General features: G+C 42.1%; 1 protein-coding gene across 1 annotated transcript in view; it reads left to right on the top strand.

Moving 5' to 3' along the window:
• PKD1L1 (polycystin 1 like 1, transient receptor potential channel interacting) overlaps positions 1–22,774 on the top strand; it is a 188,869-nt gene that overhangs the window by 30,209 nt on the left and 135,886 nt on the right. Inside the window, exons 10-15 of the mRNA XM_050784834.1 lie at positions 4,571–4,737; positions 12,193–12,366; positions 14,784–14,903; positions 15,441–15,609; positions 16,148–16,387; positions 18,253–18,385. Coding sequence (XP_050640791.1) covers positions 4,571–4,737; positions 12,193–12,366; positions 14,784–14,903; positions 15,441–15,609; positions 16,148–16,387; positions 18,253–18,385 — 1,003 coding nt within the window. The remainder of the gene's footprint in view (positions 1–4,570; positions 4,738–12,192; positions 12,367–14,783; positions 14,904–15,440; positions 15,610–16,147; positions 16,388–18,252; positions 18,386–22,774) is intronic.

Genomic DNA, 22,774 nt, shown 5'->3' with positions numbered 1-22,774 from the left:
TCATATCATCAGAAAACAGTGACAGTTTGAATTCCTCTTTACTGATTTGGATGCCCTTTATTCCTTTCTCTTGATTGCTCTGGCTAGGACTTCCAGTACTATGTTGAAGAGGAGTGGTGAGAGCAGGCATCCTAGTTTTGTTCCAGTTCTCAGGGGGAATGCTTTCAACTTTTTCCCATTCGCTATTATGTTGGCTGTGGGTTTGTTATAGCCGGCTTTTATTATATTGAGGTATGTCCCTTGTATGCCAATTTTGCTCAGAGTTTTAATCATAAAGGGATGCTGGATTTTGTTGAATGCTTTTTCTGCATCTATTGAGATGACCACGTGATTTTTGTTTTTAATTCTGTTTATGTGGTGTATCACATTTATTGACTTGAGTATGTTAAACCATACCTGCATCCCTCATATGAAACCCACTTGATTATGGTGCATTATCTTTTTGATATGTTGGATTTGATTAGCTAGTATTTTAAGGATTTCAGCATCTATGTTCATCAGGGATATAGGTCTGTAGTTTTCTGTTTTGGTTATGTCATTTCCTGGTTTTGGTATTAGGGTGATACTGGCTTCATAAAATGATCTAGGGAGGGTTTCCTCTTTCTCTGTCTTGTGGAATGGTGTTAATAGGATTGGTACCAATTTTTTAAATGTCTGGTAGAATTCTTCTGTGAATTCGTCTGGACCTGGAGTTTTTTTGTTGGTAATTTTTAAATTACCATTTCAATCTCACTGCTTATTATTGGTCTGTTCATGGTATCTAATTATTTCCTGACTTAAGCTAGGAGGGTTATATCTTTCCAGGAATTTATCCATCTCTTCTAGGTTTTCTAGTTTATGTGTGTAAAGGTGTTCATTAAGTAGCCTTGAATGATCTTTTGTATTTCTGTGGTGTCAATTGTAGTATCTCCTGTTTTGTTTCTTATTGAGCTTATTTGGATTTTCTCTCTTCTTTTTTTGGTTAATCTTGCTAGTGGTCTATCAATTTTATTTATTTTTTCAAAGAACCAGCTTTTTATTTTATTTATATTTTGTATTTTTTGTTTGTTTGTTTCAATTTCATTTAGTTCTGCTCTTGTCTTGGTTATTTCCTTTCTTCTTCTGGGTTTGTCTTTGGTTTGTTCTTGTTTCTCCAGTTCCTTGAGGTATGACCTTAGATTATCTGTTTGTGCTCTTTCAGACTTTTTGATGTAGGCATTTAGGGCTATGAAATTTCCTCTTAGCACCACCTTTGCTGTGTCCCAGAGGTTTTGATATGTTGTGTCACTATTGTGGTTCAGTTTGAAGAATTTTTAAATTTCCATCTTTATTTCTTTTTTGACCCAGTGACCACTCAGGAGCAGGTTATTCAACTTCTATGCATTTGCATGATTTTGAAGGTTCCTTTTGGAGTTGATTTCCAGTTTTTTTCCACTGTGGTTGAGAGAGTGCTTGATACAACTTCAATTTTCTTAAATTTGTTGAGGCTTGTTTTGTGGCCTATCATATGGTCTATCTTGGAGAAAGTTCCATGCACTATTGAATAGAATGTATATTCTGTGTATGTTGGATGGAATGTTCTGTACATATCTGTTAAGTCCATTTGTTCCAGGGTATAGTTTAAATCCATTTTTTTTTTTTTTATCGACTTTGTCTTGATGACCTGTCTAGTTCTGTCAGTGGAGTATTGAAGTCCCCCACTATTATTGTGTTGCTGTCTGTCTCATTTCTTAGGTCTATTAGTAATTATTTTATCAATTTGGGATCTCCAGTGTTAGGAGCATATATGTTTAGGATTGTGATATTTTCCTGTTGGACAAGGCATTTTATCATTATATAATGTCCTTCTTTGTCTCTTTTAACTGCTGTTGCTTGAAAGTTTGTTTTGTTTGGTATGAGAATAGCTACTCCTGCTCGCTTTTGGTGTTTGCTCACATGAAATGTCTTTTTCTACCACTTTGCCTTAAGTTTGTGCGAGTCCTTATGTGTTAAGCGAGTCTCTTGAAGGCAGCGGATAGTTGATTGGTGAATTCTTTTTTTTTTTTTTTTTCTTTTTTTTTTTAAATTTAATTTAATCTTTTTTTAATTAATTAATTTATTTATTATTATTATACCTTAAGTTCTAGTATCCATTCTGCTATTCTGTATCCTTTAAGTGGAGCATTTAGGTCATTTACATTCAATGTTAGTATTCAGATGTGAGGTACCATTCCATTCATTATGCTATTTGTTGCCTGTATACCTTCGTTACTGGTTTTTTGTTTTTTAAATTGTAGTTTTGTTTTATAGGTCCTGTGAGATTTATGCTTTAAAGAGGTTCTGTTTTGATGTGTTTCCAGGACTTGTTTCAAGATTTGGAGCTCCTTTTAGCAGTTCTTGTAGTGGTAGCTTGGTAGTAGCAAATTCTGTCAGCATTTGTTTGTCTGAAAAAGACTGTATCTTTCCTTCATGTATGAAGCTTAGTTTTGCTAGATACAAAATTCTTGTCTGATAATTGTTTCGTTTGAAGAGACTGACTAAACTTTTCCAGCTTATAGGGTTTCTGCTGAGAAATCTGCTAATCTGATAGGTTTTCCTTTATAGGTTACCTGGTGCTTTTGTCTCACAGCTCTTAAGATTCTTTCCTTCATCTTAACTTTAGATAACTCGATGACAATGTGCCTAGGCAATGATCTTTTTGTGATGAATTTCCCAGGTATTCTTTGTGCTTCTTGTATTTGGATGTCTGGGTCTCACAAAGCTGGGGAAGTTTATTCCCCTCATTTATTGCCCCAAATATGTTTTCCAAACTTAGATTTCTCTTCTTCCTCAGGAACACCAATTATTCTTAGGTTTGGTCATTTAACATAATCCCAGACTTCTTGGAGGCTTAGTTCTTATTTTCTCACTCTTTTTTCTTTGTCTTTGTTGGATTGGGTTAATTCAAAGACCTTGTCTTTGAGCTCTGAATTTCTTTCTTTTACTTGTTCAATTCTATTGCTGAGACTTTTCAGAGCATTTTGCATTTCTATAAGTGTGTCCATTGTTTCCTGAAGTTCTGATTTTTTTTATTTATGCTATCTATTTCCTGGAGTATTTCTCCCTTCACTTCTTGTATCATTTTTTGGATTTCCTTACACTGGGCTTTGCCTTTTTCTGGTGCCTCCCTGATAATAACTAACCTCCTGTATTCTTTTTAAGGTAAATTGGGGGTTTCTTCTTGATTTGAGTTCCTTGCTGGTGAGCTAGTGTGATTTTTTGGAGGTGTTTAAGAACCTTGTTTTGTCCTATTACCAGAGTTGGTTTTCTAGTTCCTTCTTATTTGGGTAGGCTCTGTCAGAGGGAAGGTCTAGGGCTGAAGGCTGTTGTTCAGATTCTTTTGTCCTGTGGGTTGTTCCCTTGATGTAGTACTCTCCCCCTTTTCCTATGGATGTGGCTTCCTGAGAACTGAGCTGTAGTAATTATCGCTCTTCTGGTTCTAGCCACCCAGCCAGTCTACCAGGTTCCAGGCTGGTACTGGGGGTTGTCTGCACAGAGTACTGTGATATGAACCATTTGTGAGCTTCTCAGTCATGTATACCAGCACAGTATTTGGGGTGTCTCCTGGGTCCTGCAGGAGCAATCCACTTACTTCAGGGAGTCTGTGGGTCCTCTCAGCTTTCCTGATTTATTCCTGCAGTCATTCTGGAGCAAAAATCACTACGCGAGCCTCCACACACTGCTCTGTCCATCCAAGTTGGAGCTGCAATCTAGTCCTTCCTCCCGTCCACTGTGATCCCCCCTTCATTTATTTATTTATTTATAAAAAGTGGACTAAGACATCTAAATCTTAGAACCCAAATTCCAATTAATGAATAGGTCAACCCTAGAAAGAACTCAGAAGGTAACAGCAAGACCTATGATTCTAAATGCCAAAATCCTTAAAGGCATTTGCAAATGCATTTGAAAAATAGTCCAGTTTTCCTGTTGCCTCATTATGGCTTTTCTCCTCAATGACAGGTAGGTAGATAGGTACTGGATCACCTTCAAATGACTGGTGCAGAACAATTTCTAGCCATTGATTTTTGTGCAATAGTTTTGGTCTTTGATATCAGTGCTGTGTGAAAGTGTTCTTTGTCTTTTATTTGTCCTGAAACAGTTTGAATAGCATCGGAAATATATATTCTATTTCGGAGAATTTCCTTTTTAACCCTCTGGGACTAGTACTTCCTTCTTACTGCTGTTGGAGTAGCTCATTGACACCTTCCTCTATTTCTTCTATGGAAATTCATCTGTTAAGAATTTCCGTTTCTCCACTAGTTATTTCTTTCAAGTTATTTTTTCTTGTATAATTATCTATTTAATCCAGGTTTTAACATTTATTTGCATAGAGGTGAGCAAAATAGGCTCTTATAATTCTTTTATTTTAATTGGTATCTGTATTTTCTTCTATCGTTTTTATTTTATTTTGTTTCATTTCTTTTTCTTTCCTTAATTGGTTGGGTAAATTTTCATTAGTTTATTTAAAGAACTAGCTCTCTTAGTTTCTTAAGTAGATTTTGTTTATTCCACATTTTCCCCTAGTTTATTAATTTCCACTTTTATCTTTATTTTCCTCTTTTTGTTTTTATAGTATTTTTTTTCTTCTTTTACATTTTCAGTTGGACATTTCCACCTACAAAGAAGCAGAGACAAAAAACATGACTTTAAAAGTTTACTTGTGCCAAAGTGAAAACAGCTGCCAGGAAGACTCAGACCCCAGTAACCTTGGATATGAGCTTATTTCTGCCTTTGTCACAAGTATGTTTTTAAAAGCAAAAAGACACCACAAGGAGTGGGCTGATATAAAGTTGTTTGTCAGGAATTTTCGTTGGTTTACAGAGATGACATTGATTAGTGATTGGCTATACACTGTATGGGCTATGGTGTCCTGTGTGTGGCATTGTTAGGCTAATTTATAGCCACTCATGGGCTAGCTAGCAGTTTCAAGACAGGATTCCTTAGCCCAAGGAGGGAAGTGGTATGTGATTGCTGTCTCATTCCCACGCGCCTCTGGGGACTGACCATTTAGAGGAGGTCTGCATTCCTCAGATAAAAGCTTCTTTTCTTTCTCAGATGCTAAATTAGTTATTATTTACATTTAAATTTTTCACATGCCATGTGGCCTCTTTGTGCACTGCTTTCATTATTAATTTCTAGTTTTAATGTAGCATGATAAGCAAATCTTTTCTCTGCTATTTTAACTTTTTTTTAAGTCCTGATGTTGTCTTTATGGCTTAAAATGTGGTCAGTGTTAGGAATAAAAATCCATGGCTGCTCAGGAGGTTACAGGGAGTTGCAGCCCCGTGTCTCTCCTATACAGTGAGCGTGAGCTGGCTCCAGCTATCTGCTGAGCCCCTCTGCTCACCCTCTTCTGTGGTCCTCATAACCACACCCCACCATCCAGTGGGAAAGGCTGATGAGGGAGAGGAGATGTTGGCGGGGAGAAAACAGAGAGAGAAAGAGGGACGAAGGGGAGAGAAAGGAAAACAGATGGAGAGGGAGGGAAAGAGAGAGGCAAAGATTGGGTAAGATGAGGTTGAGAATCAGGGTTCTGGGTGATCCTCCCACATGGTTGGCCCTCTGTCCTCAGTAGGAAAACATAACCCCCGTTTTACCCTTTTCACTGGAAATCCCAATTCCTTAAACAACCCAAGTGGCCCAAGCCTCTTCCTTTGTGTCTTCTGCCCTGCCTTGCCTATGGAGGCCCCTGCAGCATGCGCATCACTCCCACCTCATCACACAGCCTCTCACAATTTGGGAGACTCTTTCATTTGCCACCTTTTGGAATCACTGTCCTAGATGTTTCTCTACAATGGACTTGGCTTTGCTGTGTGAATCATTCTGATCATTCTTATTTGAGATACGTGAGTTTAGTGATTTTGTCTTTATTGAAATGACAGATGTTTGTCATATTTTACAGTATGGGCCCTGTGTACATTTTAAAATACGTTTCATTAAATAGTCTTTTCTTTCTTTTGTATGTTCATCTGAGTTAGCCTTCTGATACTTGAAAGGTATGTGCCTTGTTTTAGTTGGCCCCTTTTATTTATAAAATGTCCTTATCCCTCTGTTTCTTTAGAATATTCGTTCATTAGCTACCATTAGCAATTATGAAATTAGCATATTCCTCATCTTCCTCTTCCCCTCTCTTCTTTATCACCAGTTTTAGTCATTTTTTTCTCTTATATATGCTTTTACCTTTCTTAGTTGCTCTGTTAAATCTTCATGTCTTTTGATTTCCAGCAATTACTTATGAGAGAATCTGTATTATTCCACAGCTCCCACCTCTTCTTCTCTTCCCTCCCCAAATTTGGTTTATTGTATGATTTCTACATTGTCAGAACATGAAATATTTACCCTTTTTTCCTACCACCTATGTATTAGTTTGTTCTTGCATTGCTATAAAGAAATACCTGACACCGGATAATTTATAAAGAAAAGAGATTTAATTGGCTCACAGTTCTGCAGACTGTATAGGAAGCATTGATGTGGGCATCTGCTCAGCTTCTGGGGAAGCCTCAGGAAACTTACAATCATAGCAGAAAGCTAACGGGGAACACACACATTACATAGCCGGAGTAAGAGCAAGAGAGGGGGGAGGTGCCACATACTTTTAAAAGACCAGATCTCATGAGAACTCAATCACTATCATGAGGACAGTACCAAGTGGCAGGGATTGGGGGTGACACTAAACCATTTATGAGAAATCTGCCACCATCATCCAATCACCTCCCACCTCCTCACTGCCAATGCTGAAGGCCCAACTTTCAATACTGGGGAATGCAATTTGCCATGAGATTTGGTGTGGGCACAGATCCAAACCATATCAACCTGCTTCCCCACAGTAGTCTTACTTCTGGTTCAGTTCTTGCTTGGCTTTTATTTGGCATAGTGTTCCTCTTTGGTTGTCTGAAGTTTGCACTCTAGTAGATTTTGTAGGAAGATTCATGGAATAAGCTTCCTCTAAGTTCCCACATATTCAAAACTGTTGCGGCCATTATATTGGAATGACAGTGTGCTGACTCTGGACTCCTTGGACACATGTTCTTTTCCTGGGGAATCTGGTTATCTTTCCATTCTGTTCTCTCCTGTAACCGTGGTTCTCCAACTGTGGCCCAGCAGCATCATGACCACCTGAGACTGGCTTAGAATACAGACTCTCAGGCCCACTGCAGACCTGCTGAATCAGAAATTCAGCTGGTGGCCCCAACACTCTGTGTCTGAAGAAGCCTCCCTGAAATTCTCCATTCTGTCTTTCTTATTTGTGGTTATTCCAAGGTCAGCCTTCTTTTCCCCCCTCAACGATTAATATTTTTCTGTGATTGTCAAGAGAATTCTTTTCTTTTCTTTTCTTTTCTTTTTGAGACACTGTCTCACTCTGTTGCCCAGGCTGGAGTACAGTGGTACGATCTTGGCTCACTGCAACCTCCTGGGTCCAAGCGATTCTCATGCCTCAGCCTCCCAAGTAGCTAGGATTACAGGCATACACCACCACTCCTGACTGATTTTTGTATTTTTAGAAGAGATGGCAATTCACTATGTTGGCCAGGCTGGGCTAGAACTCCTGACCTCAAGTGATCCACACACCTCGGCCTCCCAAAGTGCTAGGATCACAGTTGTGAGCCACCGCGCCCAGCCGGTAATTATTTCTTTATTTGTAACTCCAGGAGCTTTGCCAGGACGTGTCTAAGTGCTGGCCACTCTGGGTCACCTTTCTTCAGCACATGGTGTACCTTTTAATGTGTCCTTTGTTTCAGGAAAGATTTCTTGAATTAGATCTTTACATTGTTTCTATTCCAATATGTCAGCTTTCTTTTTGGGAGACTGGCATACATCTATTAGTTCTCTTTTGTCTTTTCAAATCTTTTTTGTTTTTCCTTTTTCATCTAGCCCGCTCTCCTTATATTTTCCTCCGCATGCCTTCTTTTGTGTTCCACACTTTCCATTCTCCATTATACTCTGAAATGTTGACTTTGTTTCCTTCATTTCTGCTCTCTGGTCTTGCATCTCAGAAGATAATGCTTCCTCAAGTTGTTCAATCCTGTTCTTGTGTACAGTGTTTTTCTGATAAATCATCTTAATCTACTATGAGTATTTGGAATTTCCCCTCTTGACTCTTGTAGTATCTTGTATGTGCCGAATGGTATTTTTTTTTTTTTTTTTTTTTTTTTTGAGACGGAGTCTTGCTCTGTCGCCGAGACTGGAGTGCAGTGGCCGGATCTCGGCTCACTGCAAGCTCCGCCTCCCGGGTTTACGCCATTCTCCTGCCTCAGCCTCCCGAGTAGCTGGGACTACAGGCACCCGCCACCTCGCCCGGCTATTTTTTTGTATTTTTTACTAGAGACGGGGTTTCACCGGGTTAGCCAGGATGGTCTCGATCTCCTGACCTCGTGATCCGCCCGTCTCGGCCTCCCCAAGTGCTGGGATTACAGGCTTGAGCCACCGCGCCCGGCCCCGAATGGTATTTTCTCCCTTTATCCTTCCCTCCCTTCTTCTTTCCTGCCTTCCTTCCTTTCTTCCTTTTTTTTTTTTCTTCCAGCATTACTCATAATTTAAAGAGTTGCATTTTTTCTGAACTAACTGCAGGTGGAGTGTGTGTGTCTGTGTGTGTGTTGCGTACACACATGTATGTGTGTTGATATTCACAGCCACTGAGCCCTTTGGCAACTGAGTTCTCACTTTAGGACGTTTTCTATTTTCTTCCTTCAGTATGGTTCCTGCTCATGCATGCTTGATATTTGCCACTTTTAGCAGTTTTTGCATCCATTTTGTATTCTGAACATGCTAGCTACCTCTTAGTTTCACTAAACAAAAAGAGAAAGGGTTTTTATTTTTATTCACTGTTTTCTTTTTTATTTTTGGATTAACTCCTAGAAGGTTAAGTAGAAGGCTAACTATATCTCTATTTCACATCAGGACTTGCTCTATTATAATAATTTTAAGCATCTGCAACTTTGATACATATTCATTGGTTTCTTTTGTTGCTTTATGAATGAAGTAAGGAGTTGGTATTTGTATTAGGCCATTCTCCAATTGCTATAAAGAAATACTTCGAACTAGGTAATTTGTAAAGAAAAGAAGCTTAATTGGCTCATGGTTCTGCAGGCTTTACAGGAAGCATGGTGCCGACGTTTGCTCAGCTTCTGGGGAGGCTTCAGGAAGTTTACAATCAGTAGAAGGCTACAGGGTATCAGGCACATCACACAGTGAAAGCAGGAATGAGAGAGAGAGCATGAGACGCCACACACTTTTAAACAGCCAGATCTCTAGAGAAGTCACTCACTGTCGCAAGGACAGTACCAAAGGATGGTTCTAAACCATTCATAAGAAATCCACTCCCGTCATCCAGTCACCTCCCACCAAGCACTACCTCCAACTTGGGGTATTACAATTCGACACATGAGATTAGGGAGAGGTGTACACCCAACCTATATCGGTGTTACATCTTCTATCAGGGGTTAAGTCTAAAGTCAACTTGAGGCTAGGCATGGTGGTTCATGCCTGTAATCCCAGCACTTTGGGAGGCTGAGGTGGATCACCTAAGGTCAGGAGTTCGAGACCAGCTTGGCCAACATGGTGAAATCCTGTCTCTACTAAAAATACAAAATAATAATAATAATAATCAACTAGGCATGGTGGTGGACACCTGTAATCTGAGCTACTTGGGAAGGTGAGGCAGGAGAATTGCTTGAACCTGGGAGGCAGAGGTCGCAATGAGCTGAGATCATGCCACTGCACTCCAGCCTGGGCGACAGAGTGAAACTCCATCTCAAAAAAAGTCAACTTGAAAGTAAGATATGCCTGGCCAGGCGTGGTGGCTCATGCCTGTAATCCCAGCGCTTTGGGAGGCCAAGGTGGGTGGATCACGAAGTCAGGAGATCAAGACCATCCTGGCTAACACAGTGAAACCCCGTCTCTACTAAAAATACAAAAACAAAATTAGCCAGGCATGGTGGAAGGCACCTGTAGTCCTAGCTACTCGGGAGGCTGAGGCAGGAGAATGGCATGAACCCAGGAGGCGGAGCTTGCAGTGAGCTGAGATCACGCCACTGCACTTTAGCCTGGGTGACAGAGCGAGACTCCGTCTCAAAAAAAAAAAAAAAAAAAAGAAAGATGTATGCCTAAGATTTGGTCACAAAGATTTCCAATGCCAAATTCCTCTGAGTCCATGGAGTGCATTCTTAACTATTACATAAACTGCCTTTTCTAACTTGTGGTCGTGAAATCTGCCTTTTGACATGAAACAACACATAGCACACTCTTAGTTAAGTTCTGGTTCCTGTGAATGGGATGACCTGCATGGATGTCTATTTCACTTTCTACTTGTCATAAAATTCATGTGCAAAGTTATTTTGGACACAGTTATGAGAAGCAGTATTGTAAGAAAATTGGAATAAAATTATGAATGGTGTCTCAACATTTGAGATATAGCTTCCAAGATGAAAATACAATTTGGGAAAGTGTACCTGTTTCTTCTACATGTTAATCTGAGTTGTGCTTAAAGTAGGATACCCTTCTCTGGCCTCTGCTTATCATAGTATATTCCCAAATCCTCCTGCATGCTACCATGTTCACTATTCTTCCCTGGAGATAGACTTTTACTCTTTAAAATCATTCCCTTTTTTCTTCTTATTATGCTGCTAGTAGATCCACATATTATTCCATATAATTTGGATGCAGCAAGTGAAGAGAGAAATGACTATCTTAATTCCTAAGAAAGCATTAGATATTCTAGGCCTAGAGCACATTGTTTAACCTTTCAAGCTTCAGCATTCCATTCTGTAAACTTGACTGGCCCTTTGGTAAACATATATTGTGTATGTCCTAAGTGTTCTGTGATGAGGTTTGGGGACAAGAAAGACAGAGAATGTAGTGAGTCTGAGAGGGAAGCCCGGCCCACGTTCCGTGGTCAGATGCCAGGTGAAGCCAGTGATTCTGCCTGGGTCATTCAAAGAGGCTCATGGTAGGTGCAAGTTGGCCAGATGGAGGCACAAAGAAGGACGTTGTAAACTGAGAGAAGACTGTGCATAGGGCCATATTTGTGATGGAGACTGGCCATATGAGCAGTGGAGGCTGGTTCTGTGTGGCTGATGAGTCAGGTGTGGGCCTGGTGGAGTCAAGGATGAGTGATTGGGACCAGCTCAGCTGAAGGGGAAAGGCTCAGCTACAAATTTGCTCCTGTGACACCTTAGGAATCACTTAACATTTTGCAAGCTGGGGAATGACATGATCAAATGTACAGTTTAAGAATATTGTATAGGGAGTTGAGGTTAGAGAATTACTAATGTCTTTCCAGTTCAGTGGAATTGTATCAGTAGTCTATTGCTATGTTAACAAGCCACCCTAAACTTAGTGCCTTAAAACACAATCCTGTATTCGGCTCCCAGTTCTGCTGGGAGTTCTTCAGGTCTGAGCTGGTCTTACAGGGGTTCACTCACAGATATGCAGCCAGCTACCTATCAGCCAGGTGGCTCTTCTCCTGGAGGTGACTGACCCTCGGCTGGGGCCATGGGGGGACTCAGTCATGTGTCTCTCATCCTTCAGCAGACTAGGCCAGGCTATTCACATGGCAATGACATGGTCCCAGTGACAATGAGAGGTCCCAAGACAAGAAAGAGAGGGCAAGCCCCAATGTGCAAGCACTTTGAAAATCCATTGGCCACATGATTAGCACTGATTTGAGGGGTGAAGCTATAGGCTTCACCACTTAATGAGAGGAACCACAGAGTCTTATTACAGTTATATTGTAAGTGTGTGAAAACGGGTAAGGGTTTGGGGCCATTTTTGTCATCCACCATCATAGTTATTTGATATATTCCCATTTGGCTGTTTAAGTATTATTTGTCTAGCTGTGGGATAACCAATATCTATTTTCATCCTTATGAATATTTCCTACTGCACAGGATTGGAAACATAATTCTCAAGGCCCAGGGGAAAATGAAAATGCAGGACCCCTTGCTGAAAATAATTATGAAGAATTTCAAGATAGAAGAGCATTAAATCACTCACATAGCTCCATTGCTTGTGGGGCTCTGTGCAACTGTATGGGTCACATGCCCGTGAAATGATCCTGCTGCTACAAGAGATAAGAAAGATCACCTTTCCTGTTTCAGTTCCCCTATTAGTCACCCCATTATGACCATTCTACACATGTTAACTGTTATGCCTGTTATTAAAAATTCATCAAATGTCTATTCTTTCTTATTTTTCCAGAAGGGGTCTATATGCTCAAGACTGTTATTTATAATGAGTTTCATGGAACCAAAGTGGAGCTTGGGCCTTATTATGTGGAGATTGGCCGTGAGGCCGTGTCTGTGTTCATGAACTCCAGCAGTGTCCATGAGGATGAAGTGCTTGTCTTTACTGACTCCCAAGTGAATCAGAAAAGTAAGACCTATATTTGGAGTCTGAGCAAGCACCCCTCAGTTATAAATGAAGCAGGGCGTCTCTGCTTTACTTACATTGTTCAAGTTATAGCAGTTCTAAATTCGATACAACATCCTTCATTCATTCTTCCCTAATTCAGAAAATATGTCTTGCAGAATACTGTGTTCTAGGGGAACACGAAGATAAAGTCATACAAAGTCTTCATCTTAAGGGATCTATTACCTTAGTGAAAACATTAAGATATGCATAGGAGCAGGATGAGACAGGATATTAAAAATGCTTAGGAAGGAACATGGCTAAGGGGCTGGGAGATTTTAGGAGACAGGAACTTTATCTAACTGTGGGGACAGGGCATATCTGAAGTGGGAGCTGGCAGGCACGATGAGCCTTGCAGCACGGGCTGGAGGGACATTTTGGTCAGACAGCATGGCCTTGAGCTAAACACAGAACTGAGAAAGAATCCAGTGCTCGCTGAGTGTGCCAGGTGCACACTGATGCATTGATGAAAGACAAAATATCCATTCCACCTTATCCACTGCTAATACCTCACGCGTGTCACGCCACTTTATCCGCACAGCTACCTGTAAGGAAGGTATTCCCTTCATGTCAGTTTTGTAGAGGGAGGGACCAGAAGCTCAGAGACCAGTGGGGGTGGAAATGGGGAACTCCAGCCAATTACTGTAGAGAAGAGTCCCTACACTTTACAACAGAGCAAATGGGGAGCCAGCTAGTGGCACTCCCGAAGTGCAGCCTACGTGGATGGGATGATGGGGTCACATTTCCCAGAAACAGGAGAAAGGGAGGTCCAATGGAGGGATGAGTCCCAGTGAACTCATCCATGTAAGAATTCTCTCCAGCTGTTCCACACAGTGGCTGTACCTGTTTACAATCAGACTAGTGAGAAACTCTCCATCCAAGAAGTTATGACATGCATATGGAAGGACTTTTTTAACCTGTTTGCATACCCTAACTAGCCAGCCGGTCATTCATATTGACTTGTCTTATCTAACCCTGAATAAATAAGCAGCACGTCTAGCCAGTGCAAGAGCACAATTCTTGTTTCTCCAGTGGTTCCCTACCAGGATTTAGAATAGGAAGGTCCAAGTTTGCATCCAACCCTACAGATTCATAATAGGGTGTTCTTGGGCAAATCTGTAAACTGTATCTTTTTCTTTAGCACTTTTGATTATCAACTCAGAATTAATTTTCAGACATAGTTATTGAGACCATGTGATATTTATTTATCACATGATATCTATTTTTAGTCATATGATACTTATTTTTCAAAAACTCTGATGCATTGATGGACAGAATATTCATTCCACTTTATCTCTGTTATAAACAAGTATTTTCTCTTTATAAAGAGAAGAACAGTAGTAATAATAAATAACCCTCCTTTCTCCTTTTTTTTTTTTTTTTTTTTGAGACAGAGTCTTGCTCTGTCACCCAGGCTGGAGTGCAGTGGCGTGATCTCGGCTCACTGCAAGTTCCACCTCCCAGGTTCACACCATTCTCCTCCCTCAGCCTCCCAAGTAGCTGGGACTACAGGTGCCCGCCACCACGCCTGGCTAATTTTTTGTATTTTTAGTGGAGACGGGGTTTCACCATGTTAGCCAGGATGGTTTCGACCTCCTGACCTCCTGATCTGACCGCCTTGGCCTCCCAAAGTGCTGGGATTACAGGCGTGAGCCACCATGCCCGGCCAAATAACCCTCCTTTCTTAATATCCTTTTATGATAAATGAGTTGCTCTAAATCTTCCTAGACATCACAGTACTCTTTCAGAATCTGATTCAGTGTTTGGTATCCACCTCCATATGTATGCACATACATATGTACATGCATGTGTGGTATGTATGTAGGGGGTATGTGTGGTATGTGTGTACATGTGGTGTGTATGTGTATGGTGCATATGCTGTGTATGGTGTGTATATGGTATGTATGTGTGTATATGCTATTTGTGTGATATGTGTATGGTGTGTGTACATGTATATATACATATATGCACAATCTTACATCTTATAGGACTTAAATGCATGAGGCTGATCTTTAGACCTCTATTTAAGAACTCCTGTGAAGTGAAGACTACTTAGTGTACACATTGAGAAATACTTTAAAAACAAGGCCATCGATCAAAGTAATTGACATATTTCAAAGGAATTAACATATTTAATACCATGTAGGGAGCTCTCAAATAGAGAAAAGATACAAAGAAAATTTTAATGACAGAAATTCTGTGATTAAGTTTATGTTTCCCAGGTATGTCTGATTTCAGAGCACACGCTTAGAATTTTGAAATTTATTGAGATTCAAAGAGGGAAAGTTAAAAATGAAAAATACTGACTGTGTGTTGCATGATAAAAGTGAATTAATTTTAAGACTTTTTCTCTTATCTCCTTTTTTTTTTTCTCATTTTAGGCACTGTTGTTATACATCATTTTCCATCTATTCCTTCATATAACGTGTCCTTTATTTCTCAGACTCAAGTGAGTGACAGCCAGGCTTGGCACAGCGTGACTGTCTGGTATAGGATGCAGTGTATGTCTTTGTTTTAATTCCAGATTTAACAAAAACCTCCCTCGCTTAACAAAAACCTCCCTCGCGCGGTCAACTGGGATTAGGAAAACCATAGGCAGCACCAGGTTTTGTTATCAGCTCTGCCCGAGAGGCCCATTTGTCCTTGGACAGGTTCTTTGTTCACCTGCTGTTTGTTCTGGGACTTTTCTGAAACCACAGGCATTAAGGCTCCCATCTGAATGAATGGGAAGGTGGGTTATCAGGACTGTTATCTGCCAGCTCCATGTGCCACACCCTTTCTAGCAGACTCCCAAAAGGACTTGGCCCTCTGGCCTTAGGAGCTCCTCCTGTGCAAGCACTTTGGGGCCTTTGAACCAGGGCCAGCACTGCCTACTGTGTGCCCATAGCTGCATCCTTGCCTCCAACCTGCATGCATATCAGAGATTCCTCACCATCACTCAAGCCCATGACCAAGTGGGAAAGCAGAGGTACTAGTTTCTCTGGAGATTCCAGCCCTCTTATGTTGACATAGCTACGCCTTCCTTTCTTTTGCCACAGCCATCTCTGTCTACACAAATGGAACTGTGTTTGCCACAGACACAGACATTACATTTACAGCTGTTACCAAGGAAACAATACCCCTGGAATTTGAGTGGTATTTTGGAGAGGATCCACCAGTGAGGACAACTTCAAGAAGCATTAAACAAAGACTCAGCATCCCCCAATGGTCAGTAAAAGTAGCAGTCCTGCTGAGTAGCTGTTTGTACTGCAGCCTATACTCAGTCTGAAGATCACCATGCCACTACTGAAGGCATCTTATGGCTGTTACATTTGTATTACAATGGGTGACTAGGTCCTTCTGTGAAGCAAACTCAACGTAAGATTTAGGGGAAGATTTAGTTCATTTCTCTTCAGCTTGAACTAAGGGAAACGGTGTAGGGCTTTGAAGCAGACAGTCCTAGGTTCAAATTCTATCTCAGCCACCCATATGACCTAAGAAATTCTTCATCTAAGAAAGGGCAATGATGCTTACCCCTACTGCTTTGAGAAATGAATTAAATAATGAAGAGGGGGTAGTCAAAAATATCAACCCCCTTCTCCTCAATAAGATGAAAATCACTGGATACTTTGGTAGTTCTTACAAATTAAATGCTGCTTCCCCCTCCCCCGCCTTCCTCTTGAAGTATGGCAGACGGTTCCTCTAGATCTGACCCTGTTCTTGTCTTGCCATCTGCCTTCCCTGCCCTCCTTTCCCCATCCTGCAGGTATCGTGTGATGGTTAAGGCTTCCAACAGGATCAGCAGTGTGGTCTCTGAGCCCCACGTCATCAGGGTGCAGAAGAAAATTGTGGCCAATCGGCTCATGTCCCCCTCCTCAGCTCTGGTAAATGCCAGTGTGGCCTTTGAGTGCCGGATCAACTTCGGCACCGATGTTGCCTACCTGTGGGACTTTGGGGATGGCACCGTCAGCCTGGGGAGCAGCTCCAGCAGCCACGTCTACAGTAGGTGAGCCACTGCAAGGCAGCAGAGTGCTCTCTACAGACAGCGCGGGAATCAGTCTTAAGGCATCAGCCGTTGGGTTCCACATAGAGACCTGCCTGTCAGTCAGCATAGGTGACAGATGATTACACAGAGACAGATAAGACCTGTCCATGCCTCTCAAGGAGCTCCTAGTCCAGGGGAAAGACAAAGAGGAAAGAGATGCTTTCAGCACAGGGGCTGTGGCTGCAAAGGAGGCCTGTGATGTGGTGGATGTGGTGGAGATGGCTCACTGAAAGTGATACCTTGAGTAGGAGCTTGACAAAGGGAAATGGGAAAGAGGATCCCAAACAGAGACAAGGGCCTGGGCAAAGGTGCTAGGTGAGGTGCCAACAGGAGATGTTTGGAGTGATTGGCAAGACATATATAGATGGGTGAGATGAGCGTAGGCTGGCAGATTGTGAAGGGCCTTGATGTCATATGGAAGAGCATGAACTCTGTCCTTTAACTCTGCATTTACTGAGTGCCCACTGTGTACCTGGGACAAAGCATCACGGAGCTATGATAAGGTGCAGACTGGCTGGATCACTCATTCCCACCCGAGCCTCTAGGGTGAGTGAGTTCTAGGACCCAAGTGGGTCGAATCCTTTCAGTGGGGAGACATGCATGGCCAAGGCTGAGCCTCAGGCTGGCATCAAAATTTTATGCTGCTATAGGGAAGTATCAAAGTGTGCAGAAGTATCTAGAAAATTAGGTTCATGTAGGCAGCGGCATCAGGGAAAGATTGTAAACTTCCTCCAATGCAGGATTTCCACGAGAACCCACACTGCAGCCTCTCCACGCTTTGGTGGGGACTGAACGGCCCCATCACTAACTATGGATTCAGGACTTTTTCATCAGAAATAGAGTTTCACATGAGGAAAGCATTGAGTAGCAGTGGCTTGTAGATGCTGGTGCATCCTCAGTGGAGCACATGGTGGCCTAGGTACCTTGCGATGTACTCGGTAGCTCCAGGAGCCCTTTTGTGCCCTGTGGAAGTGACATGGTTTATTCGGTGCTTCCACTGTCATCTCTAGAGTGTGCCCTGGGCTCTCTGACAACCTGAGACAACCATCCAGTCTTCATTTTTATCAGTAGGCCCTACCTTTCTTGCTGGAGCTCCAGGATGGCAAGTGATATTTTGGTCCTTGCAAACTCAAATTTGCGGTCTTCTGATGGGAATATTTTTCTGTTTCAAATTCAGAAGTCTTAAGTAATTATCCATGTTGCAACGTTTGCAGAATAACCATGTATTTCCTTAGTAAAGCACCACCTGCTGGGTCAGGAACTACCCAGCTCTCACCTCCAACTGTCCTGAATCCCTCCACAGCTATGACCCGCTCCCCTTCCCCGGAGACAGGCTATGGATCTATCCTGTCCTTCCTGAGTTTGTAGGACTCTAAGAAGTTGGTCAAGAAACCAGATCCATGGAGCAGAAATAGAACAGGAAGACCATCCCCAGAAACCCCTAGTTGTGGTTTGGGGTACCCATCACACAGGGAAAATATATAGATCTGCTCTGTTGTCAAGAGGGGGCCAGGTCACGGCTGTGGGGACGGTTGCCCAAAGAAGGAAGCAACACACTCCTCACCTGGATGAATATAGCATGTGACATCAGTCTGGGTTTGGTCCTTGGCCTGGCCCAGGCAAGTTGGGGAACCAGTCTGTTGGTTAGTTGATGAAAGACCTCTGTGGAAATCAGTCTTGTGACCTTTGCCTCTTCTGTTCTTATTCATTGGGATGACTTGCTGTCAAATACGATAATTCTGCAGATAGGGGTGGGTATGAAGAGAATGAAAGCCTGACGTTCATCAATATAAATCTGTTAATTTCCGTGCTTTCCATCCTCCTAGGGAAGGAGAATTTACAGTGGAGGTACTTGCCTTCAATAACGTCAGTGCCTCCACCCTAAGAAAGCAACTTTTCATCGTGTGTGAGCCCTGCCAGCCACCCTTGGTTAAGAACATGGGGCCTGAGAAAGTTCAGGTAGGCTCGGAGTCTGGGAAATCCTCCAGCAGCCTTTTTTCAGCCTCCCTCTAAGTTGGGACCACTGTTTGGAGTGGCGAGAGTCTGGGGAATGAAGCGAGGCTTTGTCCAGTTTATCCTGCTGCAATTTACACAAAGGAGTGCCTATAAGGGCTTCAGAGTGGGTGACTTGGACCCTCGGGGGAGGGAGGCTACCCCAGTCTGGACAGGAGGAGACGGTGTCATTTCTGGGGTCTGGCGTGTGAATAAGTTCTTTATTCGCCTGCATTACTCTGACATTCAGCACAGCTCAATTTAAGGAGCTTTTTTCTTTTCTTTTCTTTTCTTTTTTCTTTTCTTTCTTTCTTTCTTTCTTTCTTTTTTGGGACTGTGCTAAGAACTGTAGCATTTTCAGGAGAATGAAACATTTGAATACATATAACACCAAAATGAAAGGACATGATCGGTTATCTGTTGAACACCTATTCTGGGTTAGAAAAAATAGGGTTGCTTTTTTTTTTCTTTAATTCCTTTGAGGCCTGTGATTTAGAGCAGATTTTCCTTTTCAGGGCAAAGGTGCTCAAATGACACACGGTAATTAAAATGCGTGACTGAGCTGCATTTGCTAAAATGCTTTCTATGGCATCTGACCCCAAGAGGTCAGCCCCCAGAGGGTGCTGGTGGAGATCAGCATGCAGAGACCAAGTGCCCAGGGCATTCTGGAGAGGGTCCTGGCCCTCACACAGGCAAGACCCCTGCCTACCTTTAGACCAGTGAGCACCTACACTGTTGAGGAGGTCTGCATGCTGGGGGAACGTGTTCTCTGGGTGTGAGACCCAGAGATGGACCCAAACAGCAAACGGACTAAAGCAAAAGGCACAGCAGGAAAAAAGCACAGACTCCAGGCAGGAGAGCTCTGGCTCCTGTCCTGACTCTGCTGTTAGGAAACGGGACAGAGTGGTTTTCTTGAGTTTTTCATCTGTAAAACATTTTTATTTTTATTTTCTTATCTGTAAAACACAGAAAACAATATTGATAATTTTGTTTTTTCTTTTTTTTTTTTGGTGGAAAGCGGGGGAACTCTGTTGCCCAGGTTGGAATGCAGTGGCATGATCTCGGCTCACTATAACCTCTGCCTCCTGGCTTCAAGTGATTCTTCTGCCTCAGCCTCCCAAGTAGTTGGGATTACAGGTGTGCACCACCATGCCTAGCTAATTTTTATATTTTAAATAAAGACAGGGTTTGCCATATTGGCCAGGCTGGTCTCAAACTCCTGGCCTCAAGTGACCCACCTGCCTTGGCCTCCCAAAGTTCTGGGATTACAGACCTGAAGGACCCTACCCAGTCATTTTTTATTTTATATGTTTTCCAAAAGTATAAGGGAAAAAAAAATGAAATCATCTGAAATCCAGGCAGCAGGCAATAGCCACTTTTGTCTGCTGTGTTTATTTTCAGTATTTTTCTAAGGCTTTTTATATGTGGTATGTGTGTTTGTCACAAACCTGGGTTGCAGTGTGAGCATTTTCTTTTGTTATTAAGCAGCCTTTTGATTACATGATTTTAATGGTGTCCTAATGTTAAATCTTATGTATATGAATTATACATCATTTTATAATGTCCTCTGGTTGGACAATTTGTTGTTTCCAGTTTTCTTTCTTCTTCTTCTTCTTCTTCTTATTATTATTATTATTACTATTATTATTATTATTTGAGATGGAGTTTTGCTTTTGTTGCCCAGGCTAGAGAGCAATGTCATGATCTCAGCTCACTGCAACCTCCACCTCCTGGGTTCAAGCGATTCTCCTGCCTCAGCCTCTCAAGTAGCTGGGATTACAGGTGCCCCCCACCACAGCTGGCTAATTTTGTATTTTTAGTAGAGACAGGGTTTTGCCATGTTGGTCAGGCTGGTCTTGAACTTCTGACCTCAGGCAATCTGCCCACCTTGGCTTCCCTCCCAATGTGTGGTGAGCCACTGTGCCTGGCTAAGCTTCCAGTTTTCTATCACTACAAATAACTTGGCAATTACACTGTCTGTACGTTGTTCTGCAAGTGTATGGCCTCTTCACAGGAATAATTACTACAAGTTATAGAATTGAAGGACACAATGCCTTTCCCAGAATCTTGACAAGCCTAGAGATGTTCTTGTAGCAGCTCACATGTGTTGGCACTGAGGGACCAACTCTCACTCTCACTAGGCATTTCGTATTTTTTAATGTTTATTATTATGAATGAGCTAAAAATTGGCATCCTAGTATTAAAATTTGCTATAACCCATGTAAGTCTGGGCAGTTTTGTGACAAATCTTAGAGTGATATCATATTTAGAATAGAAACAATAAAAAGTAATTGAAAAGTAATTTTAATGATAACTAAAGTCACTTAAATAATGTCAAAAGTAAACTTTCTTTTTTTTTTTTTTGCTGTTGCAAGATTTAATAGAGTGAAAACAGAGCTCCCATACAAAGGGAGGGGACCCAAGGAAGGTAGCCCTTGCCAGCTCAAATGCCTGGGTTTATATCCCAATCACTGTCCCTCCCACTGTGCTCTCAGGCAATAGATGATTGGCTATTTCTTTACCTTTAGTGAGCTCTCTTTACTACCTGATTGGTCGGGTGTGAGCTAAGTTGCAAGCCCCGTGTTTAAAGGTGGATGCAGTCACCTTCCCAGCTAGGTTTAGGGATTCTTAGTCAGCCTAGGAAATGCAGCTAGTCCTGTCTCTCAGTTACCCCTCTCAACAGGAAAACCCAAGTGCTGTTGGGGAGGCTGGCCGACGACCACTCTAACTCCTTCCTGCTGAACTGGGACATAGTAGGGATTGTGCAGTTGAGATTTCCTCAGGAGGGGTGCCTTCGATGTCATTAACATTGAAGCATGGGCTAGCAGGCTGGTCCAGGGATCCACAGTAGATGTTAGTCATGGACTGCATCTGGGGTTCCATTTGAAGAACAACATATAGCTTTACAGCTTCAATTCTGGAAGAGGCAAACTTAGCAAGGAGGTTAAAGATACAGGGTCCAAAGAGGAGTAACAATATTACAGCTGCAAGAGGTCCTAATGGGAGAATCCAGGGCATCCATTGGCTGAGGAGGCCCCAGGGTTCAGTGTTTTGAAGCTCCTCTGCTCTACGTTGTATTCGATCTCGAATTTCTTTAACTTTTCTTGGTGATGATTCCAGATTGATTAACATAATAACAGCATTCTTCCCCTAAAAATAAACAGGTTCCCCCTCTTTCAGCAGTTAGCAAGTCTAAAGCTCTTTGATTTTGAGGGCCTACTGCTGCTAGGGAGTTAAGTTGATCTTGCAAGGTGACCAGGGAGTTGGTGACCCGTTCCATGTTACCATTTAGTTCTTGAGAGAGTTTGTAGTAGAACTGAGCAGAGGTTGTGATACCGCCAACGCCAATACCTAGTCTGCCTGCTCTGATAACAAAAGGAAGAATGGGTACTCTTTTGTTGCAGGGCTTAGTTACGACATATTTGTATAAATCTTGTTCAGTGTAAATGGTCATAGGGGGCACTAAGAACGAAAGGAAGCACATAGATTCTGAAGAGCCATTCAAACAATGATAGGCTGAGGTACCACAGAAAAAAAATATTCCTGAGGGTAGGCTATTTGTGTGGGAGGAGTTACCCACCTGATGCATTGAGAGTTGGTTGTGTCTATAGTATCGCTAAATTTTACGTAGGTGAGGTTTGAGGTATGAGTTATTTCCAGATTGGAAACAAGAGGTCCTACTAAAACAGAAGTGGTGTTTATTTCTGTGCTGAAGTTGTTCCATTGTTCAGGTACAGGGATTGAAATGTGTGGCCTAAAGTGCAGGGGGAGGCACATCCAACAGTTAGTAAGGTTTTGGGCCTAGACCTCATGGAGCCCAGTGACGGTGGTATTAAATAGGCTTACCAGGCGAGTATGGGTACAGAGGGTTTCATGTAGTTTTGAGAGATCTAGTCCTTTATAGGGTCTAGGGGTACTATGTACCAGGGTCAGTTGAGAGATTACTTCCTTTACGTGTTTTTCTCTTGCCTGATCTTGAACTCCACCCCCATCAGACATACTGGTATGAGTGAAGTAAGTCCAACAGACAGTGGCTCCAAGTCCTCCAGGACAACTAAGATTAATCATTTTCCCTGTCCAATAATAAGTATTTGCATGCATGCAAAGAGTGGCAGAGTTATAGCAGTTGCGGGGCATATGGGTGTGGGTGGTGAAGGTGGGGTTTCCCTTAAACTCCTATGCAATGGGGCATCAATATTTCCAAGAAGCCACATTCTCCATAGAAACTCTTGGTAAGGGGAGCTACTGCTCGTACAGTGGCATGGAGGGGGTGCAGTGAGAGTGAAAGGCGGTAAGAGAACAGTAAAGAGAAAAATATGACAAGGGAGGGCCATGGGGATTTATGATTTTAGTTAC

The sequence above is a fragment of the Macaca thibetana genome, chromosome 3, assembly GCF_024542745.1.
Source record: "Macaca thibetana thibetana isolate TM-01 chromosome 3, ASM2454274v1, whole genome shotgun sequence".
NCBI lineage: Eukaryota > Metazoa > Chordata > Mammalia > Primates > Cercopithecidae > Macaca > Macaca thibetana.
The sequence above is the reverse complement of the archived record's forward strand: the minus strand, read 5'-3'. Positions and strand labels throughout refer to the sequence as shown.